Raw genomic sequence first — 24,444 nt, 5'->3', positions numbered from 1 at the left:
AACACGCCATTGTTTCACTGGGCTGCCCAAAGCTCCCTAGAGATCCCCAATACTTTTTTGGTATTTAAATCCCCAATAGATAGAACCAATGTAAATTTTGTGACATTCAAACCTTTTCTAGTTCACAAATCAGTCACCCTTGTCACAGTTATTGAAATTCCGAAACTCGCCACACCAGGACGGTGGAAAAAGCGGGCGCGGTCTTTGTTGCCGACCAGGCTTTTGATCGCCAGAGAAAATTTACTTACCTTCAGATGAGTGAGCAGAAAAAGAAATAACACTCCCTTTGATTTAGTTAGGAAAATGCAGACATTTGGATTCAGTGCAAACATACAACTCTCGCTTGTTTTCGCGATGCGGCCCTCGATTAACCTGTCTTTGCCTAGCGCAAAGTCTATTCAGCAACTGCGCCTAGTTGCTTTTTGTCCGGTCCACAAAGAACCATTGACTATATATTAAAATGATTGTTGAAAGGTAGAGAAGTATAGCACTTAAAAGCAGAAAAAAATCCCTGTGACTCAATCAATTAAGCCGAGCAACATTTATGCATTTCAAAAAATGCACTCGGATGCTGGGGGTGGGGGAATGAAGGTTGCATTTCTCCGCAGCTCTGTTTAAAACCCAGCAGCCTGGGCCGAGGGTTTAGCCTAAGTGTCTGCATATTCATTAGGTCTAATTATTTTCTAGTAAGGAAAACACAAAAAGCCAAGAGTCGGAATCCTTCAATTTGCCCTTTGTTTCTAACTTCATTTGGCTTCTTTGCAGCTGAATCAGAGCCCTAAACTCTTTTTCTAGACAAAGAAACCTCAACTCATCTTTTCACAGGCGGCCGGGTTAGGAAACTCACCAATGCCCCGGCCAGAAGAAAATGAAAATGATTTTTTTTTTTTTTTTTGGCCTGGTCGCCAGTGCGAGCTGCACAAGCTGGAGGAAGGCAGGGTCAGTGTCCGCTGCTCCTCTTTCTCGTTTCTTGCTCTTCTCACCGACTAGATTCTCCTTTGGGACTGGCAAGTAGGGCTACCCTTCCCTGGGTTCTTGGGGCTCAAAAGTCCACTTGCATGTCTGGGACGATTTCCCGGTCTCTAAAGGGATCTGGCTGAGCATTTGAGCTTGTTGTGCCGGGAAACAGAAATTCGAATGACAAAAATAAAACAAAAAAAAAAAAATCAATTGTTCTGTTTCCAGCAACAAGTCTCAGTCCAAAAGCCCAGCATTCCCCCGGCAGCTTAGAGTGCAACAGAGTAGAGAGTGGAGGAAAAGGCTGGTACTTGGCTTTTTTTGTTTTAAATTATTATGCACTTTTTTGTTTAAAAAAAAAGATATATTGGAGCGGCTCAGTTTTTGCTACCTACAAGGGGAAGTGGGATCCTGCTTTTCCTAGATTGGTGAAAACCTTATCAGCAAGAAGTTTTCTCTAGAGGCTGTATTCCTCTCATTAGGGAGAACAAATATTGAAGCCACCTCGCCTGCCTTTCAAAAAAAAAAAAAAAACCAAGGGAGGGGACCTGAGGGGGAAGGGTGGCCACTGGGAGTGGGAGAGAGAAAATAATTCTTCAAAAAAGAAGTCAGTCCTCTCCTCTTCAGTCTGTGGAAAATCCAACGGGGACGTTGACAAGAGGGTATTTTTAGGAAACGCGTCCAAATATACAGGGTAAGAGTGAATGTGAGAAAAAAAAAAAAGTTGTGGGTTGTAGAAGTTATCAAGTGGGATTTGCGGCGCTCTCTGCAGGAAACACGAGCGGCTCCAGTTCAAAGCCACATGCACCAACGTGACATATAAGCCATTAAAATATCATCCTGACGGCTCATTTCTGCTTCATCATACATTCCCTAACTGCTTCCCGAAAGCTGGAAAAGGAGAAATGAAGGATGACCGCCTCGCTGGAACCACAAAAGAGAGGCTTGGAGGGATTTGTGGTCCCCCCTCAGCCACCCCGAAGTGATGTGCAGAAATGAGGCGATCCCGGCAACAGGTGGAGTGGGGTAAGTGCGTGAGTCCAGGGGGCAGACGGGCGAGACCTGTACCCCCAGCAGCTGCGTAGCAAGCGCCCTCATGGGGGCCATTGGCACCCAAACCCCAGTGGAGGAAGAGGCCCAGCCAGACTTTCTCCCCCAACTCCTTCATTGCCCCCCCCAACCGTGGATACAGGCCCCACCCCACCGACACTAAGGGGAGGAGGGGGCCCTTCCGCAGAAGGGCTGTGCTGAGAATGAGCCCATCTCTTCTTCCTAGGAGGTGGGGAGGAAAGGGGGACAAATGTGGTTCCCACTGGCATGGGAACCAAGAGCAGCTTGTTGCCCGCCTGCCTGCCTTTTTCTTCCTGTAAATCACCTGGGTGCCCCACCACGGGGAGAAGAAGGGCAATCTCGGCCCAGAGCTTTCCTCCCCAGAAGTAGAGGGGGAAGTTGCTGGGACGGAGCTCCCCGCCCCCCCCCGCCCCGCAGAAAGCGTTTCGCCTTGCCCCATGGGGATAGTCAGGAGGGCCTTGGCTTCCTCTCTTCAGGATCAAAGAGCCAAGTTAGCCCACCTGGCAGCGAGAAGATGGAACCTCTCCGCCCTAACCTGACAGCAGAGCCAGGTCCTGCCTCAGGACGCGGGCCGCTGGGATTCGCGCTCTGTGTGCAGCCGACCGTGGTTGCGGGACTTGGCTTTCTCTCTCTCCCGGTTGCGAATGAGGGCTGCGACTAGCTGGCTGGGGAGCAGGCCGCAGCCCGTAGGACTCTGGCCACTATCCTAGACCCCAGGGGAACTGGAAAGTAGGGGCAAGTGAGAAGGGAACAAAGTTGGGCTGTGAAAGAAAGCTAGGACTGGCTCAAAGGCTGGCCCTGAGAGTTAGGGGTTGAGGAGTGGTTCACTGGAACAGTCGGGACTCAGCCAAGTATTAAGAACCTAGAGAGGGCTGCCCTCGGCTGGTACCATTTCCAGGAAACTCCTTTTGGATTCCAAGGTCATATTTGTCCCCTCTTTCTAACTCTATTGGCCTCGCAGCTACCCACCACTGCACCACTGTCCTGCTTTTCCTTCCTCTATCTCAGCTGCCTGCAAGTTGGGGGAGAGAAGGATTCAAAAAGAGGGTTAAATGCTCAGACTGAACCTGAAGGTGATCCACTGATGCAGATTCTACTCTGGGCACCCAGAGGCTTCCCAGACTTCAGCCGAAGCTAGGGAACCTGAGCTCCTCTCTCTAGGGACCAGGGGAGCAAAGGCCCTTGCACAACCCGGTCTCACAGCTCAAACTCCCTAAGCTTCAGGGCCGGACGGAGAGGATCCAAAAAGGTGCCAGGTGCGGCTGGCTGGGGCAGCGGGCAGCGGGCAGAGGCCCCGAGCCGTTTTCGTCTCTGGCTCCGGAATTCCCAGTTCAGGGTTTTTGCTCTGCGCCCGCCAGGGCCAAGCTGTAGCGTCAGAACCAAGCTGTAGCCGACAGGCGACACGCTTTTGCAGCCGCGCCTGAGGGTTAATCAGTGTGGAGCCGCTGGGGAACTGAAGCCGCTGGCTGCCGCTGACCTCTGACCTTGGGCAATTCTGCATCGGCTAGGTGGGTCCCACAACGCTCAAGATCCACGCCCGTCCCCCAAATAAAAATGGTGCATTTTGCACGTACCCTCTGCCCACTGTCTTTGCTCTCGTCTGGCACTATCAGTCACTGGGGCTCCCTGGTCCTCTTCCTCTTCTCAAGGGGCAGTTAGGAATGCAAGTCTAAAAAGTCTCCAGGCTGGGCCCTTTACTAGTAATTCTGTGGCCCCAGCTGATATGGGGAGAACGTGTTGGGGGAGAAATCAAACCAAGACCTTTTGGAGGCTCCTATATCCTAGCAAACCCCAGCTTCAGGGGCTCTAGGGACTGATTCCAAATTTTCTAATCCCTTCTTCGGGAGATGACTTGTTTGCTTGTTAAGTGGCATCAGAATTTGAACCAAAGGAGATGTTTATTGTGTGGTTCCTTATACAGGCTGGGTCCTAGAATTCCAGGAGAGCTTCTTAAAGTTCCCATTGCCTGCATTAGACCCACCTCTGTACCATGTATTTGCATGCCTATGGGTTTATAATGCACAAAGGACTGCAGGACTTAGGGTAAAAGTGACCCAGACCTTTTACAAGTTGGGCTGGGGGCAATGGACAGAGGTCTCCAGGGAACCTCACACCCTTTGCCTCAGAAGAAAAAAGTAAATTCTATTATTGCCAGCCAACCAGGACTTTTCCGTGCCAGACATCCTGCCATGAGGAAATTTCAGAGCGAGGACGCCCAGCATGCTGCCCTTCTGTAGGAATGCAAAGTTGGGCCTCCTTTCTTTCCTGATTTGTGCTGGAAGGAGCTTATAACCTTTGGGGAAGGATGCCTTTTGGTTAGAAACAATTGAAAATAAATAAAACCTTCTGGGAAAAGGTGAGTCTACCCCCTACCTCCCAGGCCTGGACCTAGAAAAAAAGGGGAAAGGGAAGGGTGAAAACTTCCAAGTTCATTGGATCTGGGTTGGGGGTTAAGGGGGAGAGAAAAAGATCTTTGCCTGTAGAGAATTAGGTACCCTTTGAGATAACAGAGCCCCACTTGGATTTGGCCTGTGGTTCAACAAGTTAAACAACCGCTTGTTCTGTGGGCTGGAGTGTCAAGGCAGGCAGACATCCTCATTGACAGAGGACTTGCTGTGTTTGTCCAGACTGAGAACTTTTCAATGACTGTTTGTCTTTCCAGGCCAAATTAAGGGTCAAGGCTGGGTGGATGGCTGCTGTTTGGCGGCTCGACAGCCTGCAGCCTTGCCTGACAAACGCAGAGGTCCTCAGGGTGGTTTTAAGAATTTAATGTGGTCAATGGTTTGGTGGCTCTAGCCACAATGTGAGTCTGATAAGAAATGGATATATATTGAGGGAAGTGTTATTTCAACCCTTCTTGACTATGAAATGGGGAGCATCTGACCCAAATGGTATAAATAATACCTTTTTCATCTAGTGAATTTTGTAATAACTTAGAAAAATCAAACAGTGATGACTCCCTAATGGATCTAAGGCTGTGGATAATATGAGACTAAATTCCATACCACCATGAATAGAACAGGATCTGAAAATCTGGAAAGGAATCCCCCAGCTTTCAGTTCTAACATTTGTAAATCAAATTTTAACCTGCCAACCTCTCAAATAACAGTGGGATTTTTCCACCAAACCTCATTAAAGTCAATTAATAAACCTGAAAAAAATAATGGGGGTTCTGATAAATTCAAATTTTATAAGTTAGGGATTTTTTGAGCACTGACCAAAAGAATGCTTAATTATACTTTCAGAGCAGGCCACCAATAAGTTTCAGATAAAAGTCTAGCTGGAAAATTATGGTTTTTTCAATATTTTTATCACCAAAGATCTATCATTTTGCAATTCCCAGCAGAGTCCTTTTCTTTAGCTTCCATATTTGAAAATGTTTAAAGACCAAAAGGCTATCCTTAGACCAACGCCTTTTTAAATTCATACATTGATGTCTAAGAATCTTGCTACATAAACATGTATGAAATTATTTAACTAATAACGGTCACTGTTTTCTTCCCATACAGGCTCAAAGTCAGAAAATGAGATACAAGACTTCCTTAGTGATGAGGAAACGATTACGGCTTTACAGAAATACTCTGAAAGAGCCAAGTAAGTTAAAATCCTCTTCTGATTTCCTGAAGGGTTTTTTTTTTTTTTAAAGTAGAAAGTTTTGTTTTATCTTTTGGTGATGTTGGGTTGTGATTTTGGGAGTGTTTCTTGGGTTCAAATGAAACTTAGAACAACACCTTGGTGTTCGATACATTTGCACACAAATCAATGACACAACATCCCACTCCCACCGGCAGCCAGCTAATCCCGCTCAATGCCTACTCATCTGGATGTTCTAGAATTAATATTTGACGACTCTCTCATTGAAACAACCACCCCTGACCTTCTGCAATTCCACTGTCACATTATTCTATGACATATTCATCTTGAATTCATTTCCAGACGATTTGATTGGAATGAGGTTTGACATGTATTGGCTTCCATGAAAGAAGCAGACTTTGATCTTGGTGATGGGGTTTACATGATATACATCATCTTTACCAGGGACACCAGCCTTCTGCAATGTGGCAGCAACGACATTCCCACAATGTGGTGTCTGAACAGGGAGTGACTGACAGCCGCTCTGTCAGGAATACCTTCATTGTGGAGAATTTAATTTAATATTCCATTTAGAATAAGCATATGATTTAGGGTTGGGTGTTTTCCCTTCCAGGCATCTCATTTTTCTCAGTTCAACTATACCACTAGTGATGGTTGCCCCCAAAGAGGTTCCCTTGTTGGTAGACAGAGTAACCTTCTTTATAAAAGTTGAATGGACAACTCAGAAATGGTTCTTTTCTTTTACTTGGGGCATGATTTGATGGCAGAAGTCTCAAGAGAGATGTGGTGATTATGTAAATGTGGTTGTTTCGATCTCTTAACCCTATTTTGGAAGATCCTTTAGCAATGTTTCCTAATCTTTTGTCAAAGGACATTTTGCAGAATTCTTGCTTGAAAGTTGAATTCTTTCCAAGCGTGCTTTCTTCCATACTTAGTTTCATTAATGATGGTTAAAGCCCAGATTTCCATAGCAGAGGAGAGTATCCTCCTTTAATTCCCAAATCCTGATAGTTCTCTTCTCCTTTGCACAATTTGGGCTTAAGTATGGGCGGGATGCTGGAGCTTAAGTTATCCTTTTCTATAAGATGAGAGACAACATCCTACTGCAGAAATCCTGAAGTCTGCCTGTGAACAGCCTCTAAAGAGATCTGCCTCTTGTTTAGAGTGTCAACCTGGCCAGAAACAGGGAAGAAAGAACTGAACAAGTGACCACAGAAATAGATGCAGAAGATTCATATGAAAAGCTTGTGCTTAACCAACCTCAGTAGAGTGGTCCTCAGCTCCTGGACCCTACTTTGGGTATAACCTTCAACACATCATCATTATTTTGCATTGCTTAAAAGATCAAAATGGAGAAATAGCCTAGATATTGATGTGAAATCACCTCCATTTTTTTCTTTTCAAGGGAGAGAGGTCAGACATTTGAACCGGTGATGTGAAAAGCTCTGGCAGATGGTAGGACCACCAAATATCCTATTCCTAGAAAGTCAGACCAGAAAAACCATTTTCCTATGTCCTTGCATCAGTCAGGCTGGGGCAAGTAAAAGTGCTTAGGACATGATACTGGGCGCTCCTTTGCAGAGGCTTTGGAGATTGAGGGATGTTTGGGTTCTGGTGTTTGAATCTGTTCCAAATAGCCTCTCACAATAGCAAGCTTCCAGCACTTCTTTTTGACATCTGCTAAAGACCTCTGGGCTGTACAATATTCTTTTTCTCTGACAATAAAGCAGGAATGTGGGCTTAACAATACTACAGCCCTGTGCATGTTAGAAATAGAATGCTTTAGCCATGAGTTTCTGGTGTTGAAGGGAAGGGTAGTAAAGTAAGTTTCTGAAAAAAAAAAATCTGAGGATCTCTGAAGGGGTCACCATTCCTTCGACTGCCCATATGATAAACTCTGAAACTTGGGCTTCTTTCTTTCTGGGCTCTCAAAGACCCAAAGGGATCCCTCTAGGCTAAAATATCCCTCTAAAACATTGGTGCCACACCACCTGTCATCTCTGGTTAATTGCATACTGCTTTGGTGCTTATTTAAGAGATACAGCTTCGGTATCCTTTAGGTAATTGCCCTAAGTTCTTTATCTGTAAATATTAGTGATACAAAGAAGTTTTTTTCTCATTATTGCTGTCTCTGGGGAAATATGCTTCTCAGAGAATGTCTGGTCACATTGCTGTGTTTAGCCAACCAAGATACAGACCATATGGCTCCAAGGAACTTGCAAGGATCAGGCAACCTCAGTGACCTGCTGGTTGCTTGACCCCTGGCTACTCAAGCAAGAAGCATCTACCCAGGATGGGTCCAGATGTTTTCAGCACTTCAAGGAAGGCTGCATCTGAGAAGGAGCTCCACTCGGCCAGACTACTGTCAGTGATTTTGGCTGAATCAGATGTGTCTGCCTTTTTGCTGCTAGCACAAAAAGTCATACACATGTTCAAAGCTTTTCAAAGGCAAAGTTATTAAGAAAGATTGTGTAGTGTTCTAACAGTCTTTGTGTATAAAACTTTAGCTCCTTCTCCCTGAAATCCACAGAGATAGTAGCTAGAATTCAGGCGTTCCATAAACTTGGAAGGCAAAAAATGCATCTTTATTTTCACAGCATTCGATTGCAAGGTTAGTGTTTTATATTTTTATGAATATAGGCAGAAAATATAAGATAGTTAGGAATTTGATGGGCTTGCTTGCCAAGCTTCCAAAGAGATCCACAGTCTAAAACAACTAAAGACCCCTGTCCTGTCAGTACTGTTATTCTGAGCTTGCAATGGAATTGGGGTCACAGTGCGTATATTAGGGGACTCACACATGTGCAAATTCATTTTAAAGCTAAAACAGATGATGAGTTTAACAAAGGTCCTAGACAGTTGGTTACAGATCACCCAAGTTCAAGTGGTAGAAAAAAAAATTTTAATTGCTGAACTATTGCAGAATTGACCTTTTACTTAGGCCTCAATGCCACAGAAGTTCACCAAGCTGTGGGTTGAGGAATGGTCAGTAGAAACAGCTGGACAAAGGATCCCAGAGAGGGGCACATTCTGTTTTTTGTTTTGTTGGTTTGATGTTTTTGTTTTAGTGTGTGTGTGGGGGGGCATTTTATGAGTTCAGCCCAGACTGGCCTAAGCAGCAGCATTATTTAGTAGACACCTATGAGATGGGGGACTTGAAACAATTCATTGAGATGTGGAAACACCGTGTTAGAACCAAGACCTGGCCAGTGCTTACAGGAAGAGAATATAGGGCAAGGGATCAGAGTGGAGACGCTTCTAAGGAGAAGGGTAAACTCTGTAAAATGAGCCTGAGGGGAACTGTGAAAGCCAGGCTGGAAGACAAACCCTCAATGCCTAGTTTCAAAACCACTGTGTGGAAGCCCTTAGCTGTGAGGAGGAGGTGTCTGGCTGTCACATGCTCTCTTCTCACGTTTTAAGGCAGCATCTATTGGTATAGATGCCCAAACTCCTCCTGTCAGAGGACCAGGAAGACTTGGGCTTGTCAGTGTGACAGAAATTGTTGTGCAAGTTAATCCCTACCTCAAGTGCGGCCCTGAGCGGGAAACAGCGCATCATTAAATGAAGAAACTCTCGAAGAACCTGCCAACCATTATACATAAGCTAATTATTTTCCAAAATTTAAAATTTATTTCTTGACCAGGAAATTTGTAAGAATAGTCCCTGGGGCTGGCAGTGGGTGGAGTTTAATCAGTTAGGAGTCAGAGTTCCACTTCTTACCTCTGCTAATGGGGTACAGAATATTGTACTCAATCCGTAAAACTTCTCTTAAAGAATCAAAGACTTTCTCTGTTTTGGAACTGCTTTCTGTGGCTGCCAGAAAGGCCTGAGCACTTAAGCTGGTATTTGGGGCTACACTGAGCAAGGCAGGGGTCCTGGCCAGCAGCCCTTTAAATCGCCAGACATTGCAGCTGACCCTAGCCGGTCGGTGCAGACAAAGGGCACCTCCATCCCAGTTCCCCTCCCCCACTTATGCCACACTTGACTGGGCCAGAACTGAAGTTTTTTCCAACCAACAAACCCCATGCCACCATGGTGAGGCCTGTAGCCCCGGACAGCATCTTGCTGGTGGAGGCCAGGCATCTGCAGGACTCTCAGTGTCTAGATCAGGCAACCTGCCATCCGCTCTTTACAGAGCTCTAAGATGAGAGGAGGTAGGCAAGGCTCAGCCCGCAGGCAACACGTGGCCAGAGCTGAACGTGGAAGTCATCTTTAAATCTTTTTTCCCAGAAGCTCAGTCTGACCACAGGGTAAAGACATCTGGGGGCTAAGACCTGTTCCTTCTGATTGCAAGTCCCTCTCCTTTGTTTCTTGTGCCTGCTGGCCCACACTCCATGTGATGTGTGGCAGGGAGGACAGTCTAAGGAGGGTGTGGGTTTGAGGCTAGTCTCCCCCAGGTCATCATCACCCCCTGCCCAATCCTGGTTCTGGACAGGGCCAGATATTTGGATTTTCAGGTATCTGAGAGTGCCGGGCACCAGGAACTTGTGCTGACAAGGCTAAACAGGAAGAGAGTTGAGCAGAAGACGAGGGAGGGGGAGAAGAAAGGAAGGCAAAGTGAGACGGGGATTTGCAGAAGATAGGAGACACAAAGAGGAAGAGAAGGATGAGGGGGGAAAAGAGAAATTTCAGAGAAAGTGAGAAAATAAAATTAGGCCCAAGGATCTCTAGCCTAGGCACTTCTCCCATCCTGACCACCTACTTACTACTCAGCTTCCTTCCCTGGCTCGATCCCTTCCTCCTCCTCCTCCCTACTCCTGGGAAATACTGATTCAGCAGACCCCCAGGTCCCCCCCACACACCTTGCAGCCCTTCAGCCCCGATTGGGCTGCTGAGAAAACATTATGTGGCACACAACGCCTCCTCCCCGAAGTTGTGGTGAATGGAGGCTTAACCCAGCCCGCTCACTTCCAGGAGCCGAGAAGCAAAGCGGATCCATCCAGCTTTTGGGAGGGGAGGAGGGGGCTTAGAGGGAGAAAAAAAGAAGCTGTGCCCGGGTCAGAGCGCATGAGCAGTAGAAGGGTGAGATGCTGTGGGGGGTGGGGTGAGGGAAAGAAGGAGGGGGCGAGGAGAAAGAGAGCCAGAGAACCAGAGAGAGAGACCCTGCGTGCCGCGGGACCTGTCATCGCTGACGTCGGTCTCGGCCTCAGACCAATGAGCGATTTACGCGATTGTTCCTCTCGGCGGGTCCGGACCACGGCCCCGAATCTCTCTTCACTTCCTCATGCGCCCCGCTGCTGCCTCTGTAGTGTGCGGGATTTCACGTAGGCATTAAAGACCAAGAAAGAAAGGGGGTGGGGAAGCCAAAACTCAAAACTTGGGCGGGGGGGAACTTTACAGAAGTTTGCGCGGTTGTCATTTCCCCTCCCCTCTGTCAGGTGACGGTGGCGTGAGCGGCCTGGCACAGGGAGCTCCGGGGAGCCTGGGCCGGCGTGCAGTAGGCTGCCCTCTCCCAGCCAAGTGGGACGCTGAAATTAATATATATGGCTGGGGTGCTTCAGAACCACCACCATTTTCAATACCACCACCTGCAACATCACCACTTCTATCACCTCCATTCCCGGCAGGGCACGAGGCCTGGGAGCATCCTAGGGTGTTGGCCGCCAAAGTACACTGGGGGCGAGGCCAGACCCCTTTGGAGCAGAGCCCCCAGCAACCCACAGACTCAGCCTTTCGCTTCCTATTGCCCCTTCCAAGTATCCCGTCGCCACCATTCCACTCCAGCTCATGGTGCAGCAGGGGACTCCGCGGAACAGCAAGTCGGCCCAACCGCGGCAGAAACGTTTGGCCTTGCTCTGTCCACTTGGTTCACTGATGGCGCCGTCTGGCTCCCAGTCCCACGGCTGACGGTAGAGATTGTGGTGTGGCTGGGCTGGGCCTGCCCCCCGGGGCCCAGAGAGTGCGCAGCCCATGCCACCGGTTCTCATGCATGCTATTTGTCTCGACAACAGGTAGCAGCTCTGGAAACCATGGCCCCCAGCTCGCCGCTGCTTCCAGCCCCTCGGTGTTCCCGGGCCTCCACGAGCAGCCTCCCCAGGCCTCCCCCAGCCGTCCTTTGAATGGACTCCTGCGTCTGGGGCTTCCTGGAGACATGTATGCGCGGCCAGAGCCTTTCGCGCCCGGGCCTGCAGCCCGAAGCGACACCCTGGCAGCTGCTGCAGCCCTTCATGGCTATGGGGGCATGAACCTGACCGTGAACCTCGCGGCGCCCCACGGTCCCGGCGCCTTCTTCCGCTACATGCGCCAACCCATCAAACAGGAGCTCATCTGCAAGTGGCAGGCGGCTGACGGCCCCGCGCCCTCGCGCTTCTGCTCCAAAACTTTCAGCACCATGCATGAGCTGGTTACGCATGTCACCGTGGAGCACGTCGGCGGCCCGGAGCAGGCCAACCACGTTTGCTTCTGGGAGGAGTGTCTGCGCCAGGGCAAGCCCTTCAAAGCCAAATACAAACTTGTAAATCACATCCGCGTGCACACGGGCGAGAAGCCCTTCCCCTGTCCTTTCCCGGGGTGTGGGAAGGTCTTTGCTAGATCAGAAAATCTCAAAATACACAAACGAACTCACACAGGTCAGTATTCGGCGCTGTCTGTCTCGTTGGAACCCTCTGGGGAAGCAGGGCCTTGAGTTTGGATTTTCTCAAGGCCCAACTGAGGGGCGGGGGGAGGTATTTTGTTGTTGTTTTCATGAACCACGGTCATAAAATATTAATTTTGTGCTTTTATTCTTAGAATTACAGAAGTATCTGGAGGGTGTAAGTAGGGAAAATAGGGCAAAATTTTTGCTCTGGGGGACAGGGGTGACATTCCTGAATCCCTGTGTGTGAAAACATGTGCTCTCTGTTTCTAGAGTTTGATTGTAGGGTACTTAAAAACACCACTGTCCCCCCCCCCCAAGTCTTAAAGACATAGGAACAATTGTTTACCTTCTCTTGGTCCCCTGGGGATTCTGTTGCAGCGTTTTTCTGCCATTAATCTGAAAACCTGACCCACTTGGACTGAGGGGTGATCAGGCCCTTGGTGCCTTCTTTGATTTAAAGGTGGCATTATTTTTGAGCGTTAGTAGCCTGGTATTAGGGATGTTTGGCCAACCCTCACTTTTACTTTAGCAGAGACCCAAAGGGACCCATCCACCTTAAATGTCATTTACAGAGTTGTTAAGTGAAATGGGGACATGTGTCAACCACATCTGTTAGTTGTAGTTGAGAGAAAAAAGGAAGTCCCACAGAAGAGCCTGCAAAGTTGAACTCCTCTGGCCAGAAGCATCTCTAATTAATGCTGTTGTAAGGAGAAAGTGTTCACACTCCCAGAACAGCCAGTGAAGTTACATTAATTAGTTTAGCAGCCATTGTTTGTACTCTACTCAGCCAGGGTTTTCTCCTCCCTCCCTCCAAGTTTAAGAAGTTACCACCTTCTCCTCCCCTCCCCCACTTGGGGGAGTGGGGACAAGAGAAGATGAAGGTCCAGCTTGCTGCCCCATGTCCCTTACTACTCAGTGTCTTAGCTACTCATCCTTATGCTTGCTGAACACAACAGTTGCAAAAGTCAGGGAACTCCCCCAGGCTGATGCTGCCAAATCCCGCCTTCCCCCAGACCCTCCCTTCTAGGGGAAGGTCCAGGGCTTGGACATCAGCACAAGCAGAGGCCATGCTAAGTCCACTTTGAGTCTTGGACTTTGCTTTTGAGCTTGCCTAAAGTACATTTTTTCCAAGCCCTTTACAGGGGTTTCCCACCTTCTTACATGCATAAGTGAGATCCTGATCCCGGCTAGCAGGCTTGCTACTCCAGGAGCTGGCAGCGACACCCCAAAAGTAGACACACAGTCCTGAGCTGAAGAAGGAACTCATCTAAAATGACAGGTTTTGTTTTTTTTTTAAACAAACAAACTTTTACTGCTCTTTGCCGGCCCACTGTTTGAAGTCTGTGAAGCAGAAAATGGTTAAATTCTTAGAGGATCGCCCTACAGCAGCGAGGCCAGATCAGTGCGCCCAGGCTGGCTCAGGTTTGCGTCCATTCAGGACAGAATTCTGTGCGTTCCTTCCTCTCAGTCCTGATTCATTACTGCTTGGGTTAAAACAAAACAGAACAAAACAAAAATCTTCGGAGCCTGGACTGTTCTGGTCTTTCCCTCAAGGCCCCCTCCTAAGAAATGAAAGCGTAAAGGGGGGGACCTCAACAAAATATTTCTTAAATGGCAATAGACCTCACTACAAATTATTCATGAAGACAGTTCTAGATTCAACAGGAAAATAATTGCCTTTTCAAATATTAATGGCGTTTCTTTCCTGAAGTCGCGGAGGCGGCGAACAGGAGCAGATTTCTCAGGAATTGAGATTCCCCCAGATTTGAATCCCAGGCCTGGCTTTGGAAGCGACTGTTCCGGCAGAAAGGTTACACTTTGTGGCGGTCACAGGGATCCCGGAACAATGGTGCCGCAGCGAGGGTGGTGCGAACCCCCTACCCCCTGCCGTCTGCTGCCCCTCCCAAGACCCCTCGGCCAGGAGCTCGCCCCAACTTCCCTAGAGGCCGATAGAAACAGGCTGGTATCTGAGGTAGAGAAGCGACGGCGCCGAGGCGAAGTCGCCAAGACTAAGTCGCCGAGACAACCAGACCCAGCCACAAGTGCGAGAAAATGGCGCTTCCGAACTTTGTCAGGCTGGCCCGGCGCGGGGTCGGAGAGGAGACATTCCCAGGCTACCTAGCCGCGTGATAAGGTTCTGGACCCTTCCCAGGCTGCTCCAGGGGGCTGCCAGAGTCCAGTCCAGCTCTGCTCTCCGCACTCATCCACCCACCCAGTGCGCGGCGCTGAGAGCCTTGGGGAGGAGGAAGGACCGGAGGCAGCGTGTTGGCGACCCGGGTGGTGGCGGCAGTGTGTGTGTGTGTGTGCAGGGGGGTGGGGGGATGTCAAGCCGGGAAACCTGAGCGCCTCCTGCAGCTCTGGAGGGAGGGTGGGGGGTTGGCCTCACCTGGCTTCCCAGGGGCCTGCAAACTTCCAGGCTGCCGTGTCACCTCAGTGTCCTGTTTTTTTCTCCTGTGCGCTTCCTCTGAGCGAAAGCACCTTTTCTGTTTTGCGTTAATGTCCAACGAGGTGCTCAAGCGATGGGATAATAATGTGTCTTGGGAATTATTTCCAGGGAGAAGGGGGAACCAACCTCAAATTCCATTCTTCCTCTGTTTTCTGAGACAAACAAACAAAAAAATCTTTTCTTTGTAGACCTAGAACTGCATGATTTTTCTTTGCTTTTTCTTTTTCTTTCTTTTATTTATTTACTTTTTGGAGAATGATTTATAGAAAGAAGAGGAAGGGAGGAAGGAAAGTTTTTGTTTTGTAGGTGCCGGCAGGGATGGGGGTGGGAAGGAGGGGCAGAAAGGAGCATTGATATATTCTGCACGTTGCTCACTCGTTTTCATGAAGCGGCGCCTGTGCACTCGAAATGGCAGATGCCAGCACCTTACAGAGGGCCCAGTGTACTAGCAATATCCCTGCAAGATGAGAACCGAGTGAGCCGGTTGCGGCGGAGCTCGGGGCTCACAAGCCGCAGCCTGCGGAGAAGCGAGCGGCGCGCAAACCTCAGCCTGGGCCTCTGCAGGGCACGGGAAAGGGCTTTGTTCAAACTGCCCCAACGCGCCTGTCTCTTCTGGAAGCCGCGGGAGAAGCAACCACAAAGGCAACCGTCCTCTAGCCTTGCAGCTCTTCCTCTTTAGTCAGACGCTGGCTATTTAGCCGTCTCCTTAACTCGAAGCGCCGCCGGACGGCAGCCATTTGTTCAAAGCGCCCAGACACCTTGTTTTCCCCCTTCCGCAGCATTTGTAGCTCTGGCAGGAAATTGGGCTTCCGGGTTTTCGGGGTCCTTTCCTTCCCCGCAAGCCGGCGAATCCATAGGCAGAGAGCTGCCGGATTGGGGTTCGGTCTGGCTGGTGTTTTCACCCTAACGCGCGCTCGCGCCTTCCCTCGGCTTTACAGGGCATCGCAGCCACGGGTCGAATTCTCCGCAGGCCTACGCCGGCCTCCCGCTTGCCCTCCGGCCTGGAGAGCAGGACCTGGCCGGACCACAGCTGCTGGTCTCTTCCCAAAGCCGCGGCGCTCTAGGGCGCGATTGCGGTAGAGACCTCGGATCTCGCTCGGCCTGGGCGGACCCTGCCGCGCCAACCCGGCTTCGGCATGTGAAGCCGGACAGCTGGGCGAGGGTGGCCAGGGGAGACCGGACGACCTGGCAAGTCATTTCGGCCTGGGAGGGCCAGCTGCCCACTGCTGGTCTCCGGGAGGCCGCTGGAGCAGTGTAATAAAATATTATTGCCTGCGCGCTTATCTGGTGGGATCCCGGACGGTTTAGGCAAGATTTGAAGAATGCTGCTAAATGTTTGCCCTCAGGGGGTAGTAAAGAAGGGGGAGGAGGCTCCATTTCCTGTAAAAATCGCCTCTGGAGTGAATCATTGCTCAGAATACCTTTCCCTGCAGCACGTAATGCACATTATGCACACGCCAAGTGCATCGGCTGTGCAGCCTTAAATTATTTCACTGCCTTGGCGTTTGCACAAAACCAGCTTTGGGAAACAATTTGGGCCAGGACCGAGTGAGGATTGGGGGGACCGCTGGGCAGCAGTGGGGGACAGAGAGGTTTGGCTGAAGGAGTAACTTTAAATCCAGCAAAAGTGAGCTCCTCTGTTAACTCTGTTCTCAGGACAGAGGTGCTTCTGGCTCCGAGTGGAGAAAATTTGGAGGAAAAAACCCGAATGGATCAGGATTTTCGAGGATGGAAACTCGACTAAGATGGAGTCAAGGTGGCTCCTCCTCCGTACCCTCCCCCTAAGCCTAGGCGGGAGAAGGGGAGGGGTAGAAGCGTGCAGGAGAGGGCGCCCCGGGCGCGCTCTGCGCTGAGAAGGGGGTGCTCTACCCATGGTGCCAAGATATCTGAACATCTTTTGTGGTTCTTTTTCAGAAAATGCGAGAGGAATGGGGGAGGGTGGCGAGAGCGAGCGGGGGACAAGGTCCACCCGCACTAATGTCTCTATGTTGCCTCCGCCAGGCGAGAAGCCCTTCAGATGCGAGTTCGAGGGCTGTGAGCGGCGCTTCGCCAACAGCAGCGACCGCAAGAAGCATTCGCACGTGCACACAAGCGACAAGCCATACACGTGCAAGGTGCGCGGCTGCGACAAGTGTTACACGCACCCTAGCTCGCTGCGCAAGCACATGAAGGTGCACGGGCGGTCTCCGCCGCCGCCCAGCTCTGGCTACGATTCGGCTACACCGTCTGCTCTCGTGTCGCCCTCTTCAGACTGCGGTCACGAGCCCCTGGTGGCCTCCTCGGCGGCGGTGGCGGCTCGTGGCGCCGACCTAAGCGAATGGTACGTGTGTCAGGGCTTGGCCTCGTGGTGGCTGTCCCCGCTGCGCTCCCCAGCCCTGCGCCGCCGCCGCCTCCGATACTAGAGCTGCTTCTGTGGTTACTGCTTCGGTTACTCTGCGAGTCTAGGTCGGGTGACCGAGGCTTGAAGAGGGAGAGGGCGAGAAAAGAAGGAAGGTAGGCAAAAAGGAAGGAAAGCCTGCCACGGCTGATAGCTGTTAGAGCAGGTCGAGTAGACTGCTACATTGTTCATCATAACGCAGACATATGGTCTCCTTATTTATTCTACAGCCACACCCAGGACCACCACCCACACACAGGCCCTCAGGACTAGGTAGCGTAAAACCAGTGTTAGGGGTGAAGAGAGACAAGAAGATAAGACTGAAAAACACACAAAGGAATTAATGTGTAGTCCTGACAACTGCAGATGGCAAATGTAAAACCGCAAAGTCCTGGCGTGGTTCACAGACCGGGAATGTTTTCTTGAGGACTGGGCCTCTCTTATTCCCAGGTCCCAGACCAAGCTTCCCACCCTTGCCTCTTCCTCCTCCCGCATCTATATGAACTTCGGAATTTCATATCTGGGAAAGTGGCAGGAGAAATTCCAGAGCCGTTTTCTTGCCTACCATCTCTTTCCTTTTCTGCCTCTCTGTGCTTTCCTCGCCAGCTATCCGTGGAAACACAAATATAGCAGTCCTAAATTTTCCAGCCACATCTATAAAGGAAATACGAGGGAGATGTCACTCCATTCCCTGGGGGGTAACATTCCCTGGCCTGATGGACCAGAGTGCAGATCCGTCTATCTGCCTGTCTGTCTATAGACTTGATATACCCTATGTGCTTGGTGTGGGAAGTGGGTCCAAACAACAGGAAGCACAGACAAAAGAAAGCTAGATAGGCTTTCGGGATTCAATCCTGTAACGCCTTTCGGGGCCTCTTTCCCCGCCCCAACCCCTACGAAGGCGCTGGCGGTGAAAAGTTGTGGGTGCTTTGGGCTTGGGGTGTGGAGCGAGCAGATGACGTCACTGAATCGAGGCCTCCTCGGCGGAGGGACCCGACCTAAGTGACAATATCTTAGTAAATCACATCATTTCGGTGACAGTCTTTGTCAAAAATTGCACACTGTTGGCCTTATCTTAAAAAGGGGTGGAGTAATGAGAGATGGTCTGCAATAATAAATATGGTAAAGGCAAACACACAGTGGGTTTAGATTGAATGAGCACTTGATATGCTGGTTTGAAGGCCTTTGGAAAAAAGAACCAGATGTTGCCATGGGGCTGGGAGGAAGTCTTTTTCAATTGTTGCCAACCAAGAAAAAATCAGGGCCTGTTTCTCCCCCCCCCCCCCGCCGGGAGAATGGAGCAGCCCCGAAATTCTAGCGAAGATATCAAGAAGAAAAGAAAAAATAAATAAAGCTTTGGTAGACCCATTCCAGTTTCCTAAGAATTTGTGTTTTGGGGGGAATGTTTCCCTTTGGGAATCTCCTAAGGAGCTCACTTTTTAAAAGCTGATCCCCACAAACAAGCCCCTACCACTTCACTGAACTTTCTTCTGCTCTTTCCTCTTTTGACACTTTTAGATGGTTCTCACTCCTGCCCCAAAGCCCCCACAACTTCTATCGATTTTAAGCATTATTCTAACTTGAATGGGACTGTGGTTCCCAAATAAAAACTGCAATCTTCCAACTACATCCTTAGTGAATCCAACTTTGGGGAAGAGGGACTGCAGGTCTCATCGCGGCTCCTCTCCACATGCACTACAATAGGGCCCAGAGGCTGACTGGCCCAGCGCCGCCAGTCGGCAACAAACAACTCTTTTCCATTGTGAAACACCAGCCCCACCGCCAAAGTGCAGAGGGCATCTGCTGAACTTGCTTCTTCTGCCCAAGTTACTTCTGCTAATGTTTAAAAAGTTCCATGGCCCTAAGGAGGAGTGATTTTTTTTCTATTTCCATGCACCCCCTCTTTTGCTTTCTACCCCAACCCAAAATAACGAAATAAAATAAAAATGTTTGGTCTGCCACTAATCGCCTTTAATTTTTCATTTGCTTGTTACAGATGTCCACCGCGTTGCTGGAAAGGTAATCTCGCTCCGCGCAGCTGAGCGCCCGCATCTCGCGCCTGCGACATCAAAGGGCCCGCGCACAAAGCAGTGTTTCTTCGCCACGGTGCATCTTCATGGTAAGTTAGGATTTCTATGGCAATGGGCAAGTCGCACTGAAATCCTGAAAGGCCGAGCCTGGAGCCCGTCCAGGCTTTTCATTAAGGACATAATATTTACGTCTAACAGGCCTTTTTTCTGTGTATACAAGTATATATTTTTGTTTGACGCGGACTAAATCATTTTCATTTAATTTCCGGTAAACAAAACCCACGCGAATGGGCACTTGTTCCCGATCATAATAAAAATGGATAATAATGTGAGGGAAGAAAAGGGCCGCTTGAATCGCAGCTCAGCCCCCTTTGTTTCTGCTTTCTGCGGTGATCAGAGGGCGCATTTGGGTTTGATGGCGAGTTTCTAAAGGCAAGGAAATGGTTTGTAAAAGGGGAAAGAAAAGGAGAAAGGTCTAATCAAGCTCGGGTTGTTCAAAGAGTTGGGTTTTGGGGTTGAAAGTGTGAGTTTGACGGTGCAGCAGCATGCCGCGTTAGGCTCGCCATGGAAATGCGCGCGGGGAGCGGCCGCTTCAAAGGCGGCACACTTCACTGCAGACACTCTATTAAGATACATTTGCGCTGACCTTTGCTTTCACGCCATTTAATACTGTCACTGTGCTCTCCAGTATATACTTCCTCCCTAGGACCTGCCTTGCCCGCATTTAGGGGTTCACTCTGCGCCCTGATGGGGGAGGTTTTGACACAGGAGACGATTTCAGGAAAGGGAGGAGCTGGACTCCGTGCATCTTGAAGCGTCCCAAAGAAGCTCCAGGGTCTGGAGTAAATGGTTTTAGGGCAACCTCAAAGCTTAACAAATGAGCATCCCCACATTGGTTTTGTGCAAATTGCCTTTTCGAATCTTGAGCCGGACATAGGTGTGAACTTGACAGAGACTTGAGGGGAAGGGGGCCATCCTGGGGAAGTCAAGACTATTCCCTTGAGACATTTCCACTCTGGCTCCCAGAATCACCCTTCTGACTATCCATTCCAGAAGTTTCTTGGAGACCCCAAACTTTTTTCTCCCCAGGGCAAGGTACCCTCAGGCCTGGACTTGTCCTGGCACAAAATCAAGAGCCCAAGGCCAAGGGGATGGAGGGAAGATGGCAAGAAAGTTAGAAGTCCATGTTCCCTTAATTGTCTTGTTGTTTATTTTATCCAAGTACCCCAGTGAATAGGGGAAAAATAAACACGCTGGAAAAAAAATCAAACAGTGGAGTCTTCTTTAGTGCCAGTCCTTGTGGCTGAATAAAAAGGATGGTCCGCTTTCTATTGAGCTGAGAAATCTTTGAAGTGGGAGTTATTATCTGAGACATTCTTGCTTGTCGTCCTAACAACGCTGATGAAATGTAAAAGGTTCTTTGTCAACGATTTGTTCTCCTCTCTGTCAAACTCCCTCTGCCCCGTTAGTTTCAAACCGTTTCTAAAGAGATAAAATCAAACTTCTTTAAAAAAAGATACCCATACACTGCACCAATACATAACTTTAGGGCTAAGTCGTGCTAAGGGAAAAAAACAAAAGCACTGCCTAGACATCAGGGTCAGGGCCTGAACTGAAGTGTGCAGATGTTGGGGGCCTTTGGCACAAACTCTGGAACATAGGGTACAAAGACAGTGCAAGCAGAATGCACGTACCCTAACCCTGTAATTGTGTGGCTGCTTCTTCTGCTCTGGCCTGCGTTCACTTGGCCCAAGTTAGGTCATCTAGATGAGCTTCCTTTGGAGACTCCTTGGAATCCCAATATTTTTCCCTGGGATCATTGGAAATAAAGGCTGCAGCCAAGTGATTGTTAATATTTCCTGCTCCTTCAAAGCCACTTCTGCTAAAAATAGGGCCATTGTGTGTTTCTTCCCACTAGCAGCAATCAGCAAGGCTTTTCTGCCATTAATAGGGAAGAGAGTGGCTTGCAGGAGAGAGACATTTTAATAATTTCCTGTTTTCTTCAGCCTCTTGGCAACTGGAGTCCAGAAAGTTTGGTCTACAACATAGTGACCCAAAATGCATGCAAATGCTCATCCTCCCCCCCACCCCCACACGTGGAGTTCTTCATTTTATATTGTGCCTAGGAAAGAAACTTTTGCCCTGTTCAGGTTTCACCAAACCTCCTGTTGTGGTTTTAAAGGTGGTTTAAATAAAAAAGGATGTGCTGATACCCCCACCCTGTGTGTGCTAAATAAATGATTTGTAAAGAAGTTCTCCAAGCTGTAACCCATGCTGTTATTAGAGTTGCTGCAAAATGTTGTCTCTTATATTGATTTTATTTGTTTACTGGAGGTCTCCATATGTTTGTTTATATTGCTAATTTATGGGAAATGTAATGATTGCAATGAATGTGAATTATACAGATAGGCAAATGTTTTGTAATCATAATTCACCCACAGCAGAAATGCCTGAATGAAACCTTAGACTATGTGGTACCCTCTCTAATCACGCTGTTTGTGATTTATCACGTGTTCCCTTAGCATCAGTTAAATTATGAACTAATAACCTGAAAGAAAAAAAAAAACAGTTGTTATGTATTTGACTGAAAGTGATTGTTGAATGACAAACAAAGTTGAAATCCCAGCTTACTCTTGTTGTAAATATGTAAATGTAAATGAAATTAAATCTGTGATTCTTCTTCCCTCCAAAAGCCTTTATGTACATGGAGCTTCAATTTGCTATATTCTCTGGAAATAAATGACGTGATGATTCCCTTCCTCTTTTGAATCTGAGTGTCCTGTTACTGCTTCTTCATCCTGGGAGAGACAGGGGCCTCCAGCAGCCTCCATTCCTCTCCTCAGTCTTTCCTCACTACTTCACAGAAACATCTCTGGGGCCTAGTCCTGAGGGACAACAAAATGGAAGGACCCACCCAAGAGATCTCCCTCTTCCCAATTTCACTCTGAAGACAGTGACTTCATCAACCGATGTACATTACAGTAGGAAGAAAATGAAAGGAACGTTCTTAGTCTCCACCAGGAAAGTCTGTTTTCTTTTCTCTTGTCTGTCTCCCGGCATGACACACCCTTTCACAAACCACTTCTGAATCCCCACAGAAAATCCGGGTAGCTGGCAGGAATCAAAATAAAGAAAGGAAAAGGGTGGGTGGGCTTTAAGCCCTGGCTAAACTCTTACAGAGTGTCTAGCACAGTTGCCTGCGGGGATCGTTCTAGCTGCATCCTGGATCCCTCCAGGACGATAGGCCATTAGGCCTCCAGGCTCCAAAAAGCCCCAGGCTTAGAATGCAAGCCTCTGGCCTCCGTGATTTCCCACCCCCCACCCGATTGGGATCATTTGTGGGTTTTAACTTATGATGCGTGGGTGCTGTACTCCAAATTTATTTCAAATGTCTCAGAATCACCTGAATCACCCAAGCCAACTTTCCGATTCCACTGTGGTCATCAGACTTAAAAAAGCGATCTCTTTCCCTCCCATCCCAGCATACTGAGCAGCTGCTGTATCAGAAAGCAATTCCCGGGCGGGGTCCCTTTTCCATTCCTGAGAAGTTGGTTCCAGTAGGACTGGAGCGAGACCCAACTGGAAGACAGTGGCTCCAGGGGTGAGAATGCCAGGACTCTTTAGGGAACACCTTGGAAACCCAGCTCGCGGGGCAAGAACTGGAGTCCTGGAGAAAATATTGAGGAAAGGACTAGAGCGCTCTAAGGTGCGAGGGTGACCAGAGGGTGTGAAAAAGGAGGTGACTGGAGGAAACCAAGATCGGTCCGAGTCGATGAGAGGTCCCCGATCTTAGCACTGAAATTAGCGCCCCCTCCCGTTCCTTTTGCAGAAGGGTCCCCTACTCCAGCTCAAGGACAGGTTACAGGGGCCTTTCCTGTGACTACATCTCCTTGACCCGGCTCCTCTGAGACAGAGCTCTCATTAAAGCCTTTTCACCTACAGAAGTGCTCTAGTGAGGAGCAAATGGAGATTAGGAATGCACTCAGCACTCCCACTCAGAACTCTGCCGGAGGCCTGGGACCCTGCGACCCTGCTCACCCCGGCCGCCCCTAGTCCTTAGCGCTTCCTCCTAGCGGCCCCCCAAAGCGGTTAGGGCACCGGGAGTCGGCCCCACCATTCCAGAGAATAGCAAGAGGCCGGGAGGGCGTAGCCTACTAATGATTCCCCACCTGCTCTCTTCTTCATTAGTCTGAATTAAAGCATCAGGTAAAAACTACAGGTGTGGTGGAAAGCCCTTAGTTGGGAGGACCTGTCCTGCTTGGCTTTCCACTGTGACTGTGGATAAGAGAAGGAACATCCTTGCAGTTCAGTTTCCTCATCTGTAAAATAAAATTAAAATGAACCTTCTTGTTCTGAGCGTTAACTAAGATAACTTCTTAAACATTTAGGGCTTACTTGTTAAATGATCGTTGCTGTTACTATTACATCACTCCAGATCGAATCCATGACTATCTCGGGTTCCTCCTAGCAAATGCCAACCCTTAGGGGCTCCAAGTTGTCATGAAGGAGGCAGAACCTGCCTCCTTCAGAGAGCCAGGGAGCCAGGAAGCTGGGAAGATATGTGAGCTTCCTGATGCCACGTGAGTTTTTATTTTGTGAGAGTTAGGGATCCTGCTGCACCCAGACATTGAGGCAGAAGCACACATTTCTTAAAGGCCCAAGAAAAAAATAGAGGAAATCAAATTTATTTCAGTGGGGAACGAAGGTGAAGAAACCAAACCCTTTAATGTCACCCCCAGGACGTCTTAAGACTCTGGCACTGAGTAAACTTTATGTAGATTTGCTTTTATCACAAATCTTTGCAGTTTGTTATAAGCTTTTTGTTAGGATTTTCAAGATTCAAGTGCTGAGGGCAAGAAAATCCAAATGGGGAGTGAGTGTAGGCAACTGGAAGGTCTAGGACAGGGCCTTTCGACAAAAGTCACACAAAAGAACATTCTTCCAAGGAAGGCATCAAGAACTTTTGCACAGTCATGTATTTCTATTACTAAATCTTCATCCTGGGAAAATTAATAACAACTTTGTTAACAAGTGACCAGTGATTCCACAGTAACTCCCTCCTGCTAGTCACCAATTTCCTGTCTGGGCATCCGGACATCTTTGCCTTTTCACCCAACTATCTCCAAGGAGGAAACTGAGCAGGCATTTTCTAGGAATACTGTCAAGCTCAGATCCCAAAGTCATTTAGGGAAAAGGGAGATTCAGGGAGATCTTGGGTTCTGCCCCTGAATTATTCAGTGGCCTCGAGAACTTACAAAGACAAGAGGGAAAAAAAACGCCTTAGGGTACAAGTACATCTAATGTAAATATGACCAGGAAGATGCACTTTGAAACTTGTCTGGTTTTTTTTTTTTTTTTGGCTTTTAGATTCAGTGCAGACTCTACATGAGCC

The 24,444-nt window shown here is 48.8% G+C and overlaps 1 protein-coding gene across 4 annotated transcripts; it reads left to right on the top strand.

The window, feature by feature from the left end:
- Window positions 1-1,459: 1,459 nt before the first annotated feature.
- Window positions 1,460-21,819, top strand: ZIC4 (Zic family member 4). 4 transcript variants are annotated; one of them, XM_003789466.2, is made up of 5 exons: window positions 1,460-1,983; window positions 5,538-5,622; window positions 11,574-12,191; window positions 16,647-16,965; window positions 19,019-21,819. In XM_003789466.2, coding segments are annotated over exons 2-5 (1,008 nt in total). In that variant the 5' UTR covers window positions 1,460-1,983; window positions 5,538-5,552; the 3' UTR covers window positions 19,020-21,819. The 4 variants fall into 4 exon arrangements, with proteins under 4 accessions (XP_003789514.1, XP_012660379.1, XP_012660378.1 ...); XM_012804924.1 differs by lacking the exon at window positions 1,460-1,983 and adding an exon at window positions 2,913-2,948; XM_012804925.1 differs by lacking the exon at window positions 11,574-12,191.
- The last annotated feature ends 2,625 nt before the right edge of the window (window positions 21,820-24,444 follow it).

Source organism: Otolemur garnettii, unplaced genomic scaffold (assembly GCF_000181295.1).
Source record: "Otolemur garnettii isolate 467f Iridium unplaced genomic scaffold, OtoGar3 scaffold00032, whole genome shotgun sequence".
NCBI classification, from domain to species: Eukaryota; Metazoa; Chordata; class Mammalia; order Primates; family Galagidae; genus Otolemur; species Otolemur garnettii.
This window is presented reverse-complemented; position numbering and strand designations above follow the sequence as displayed.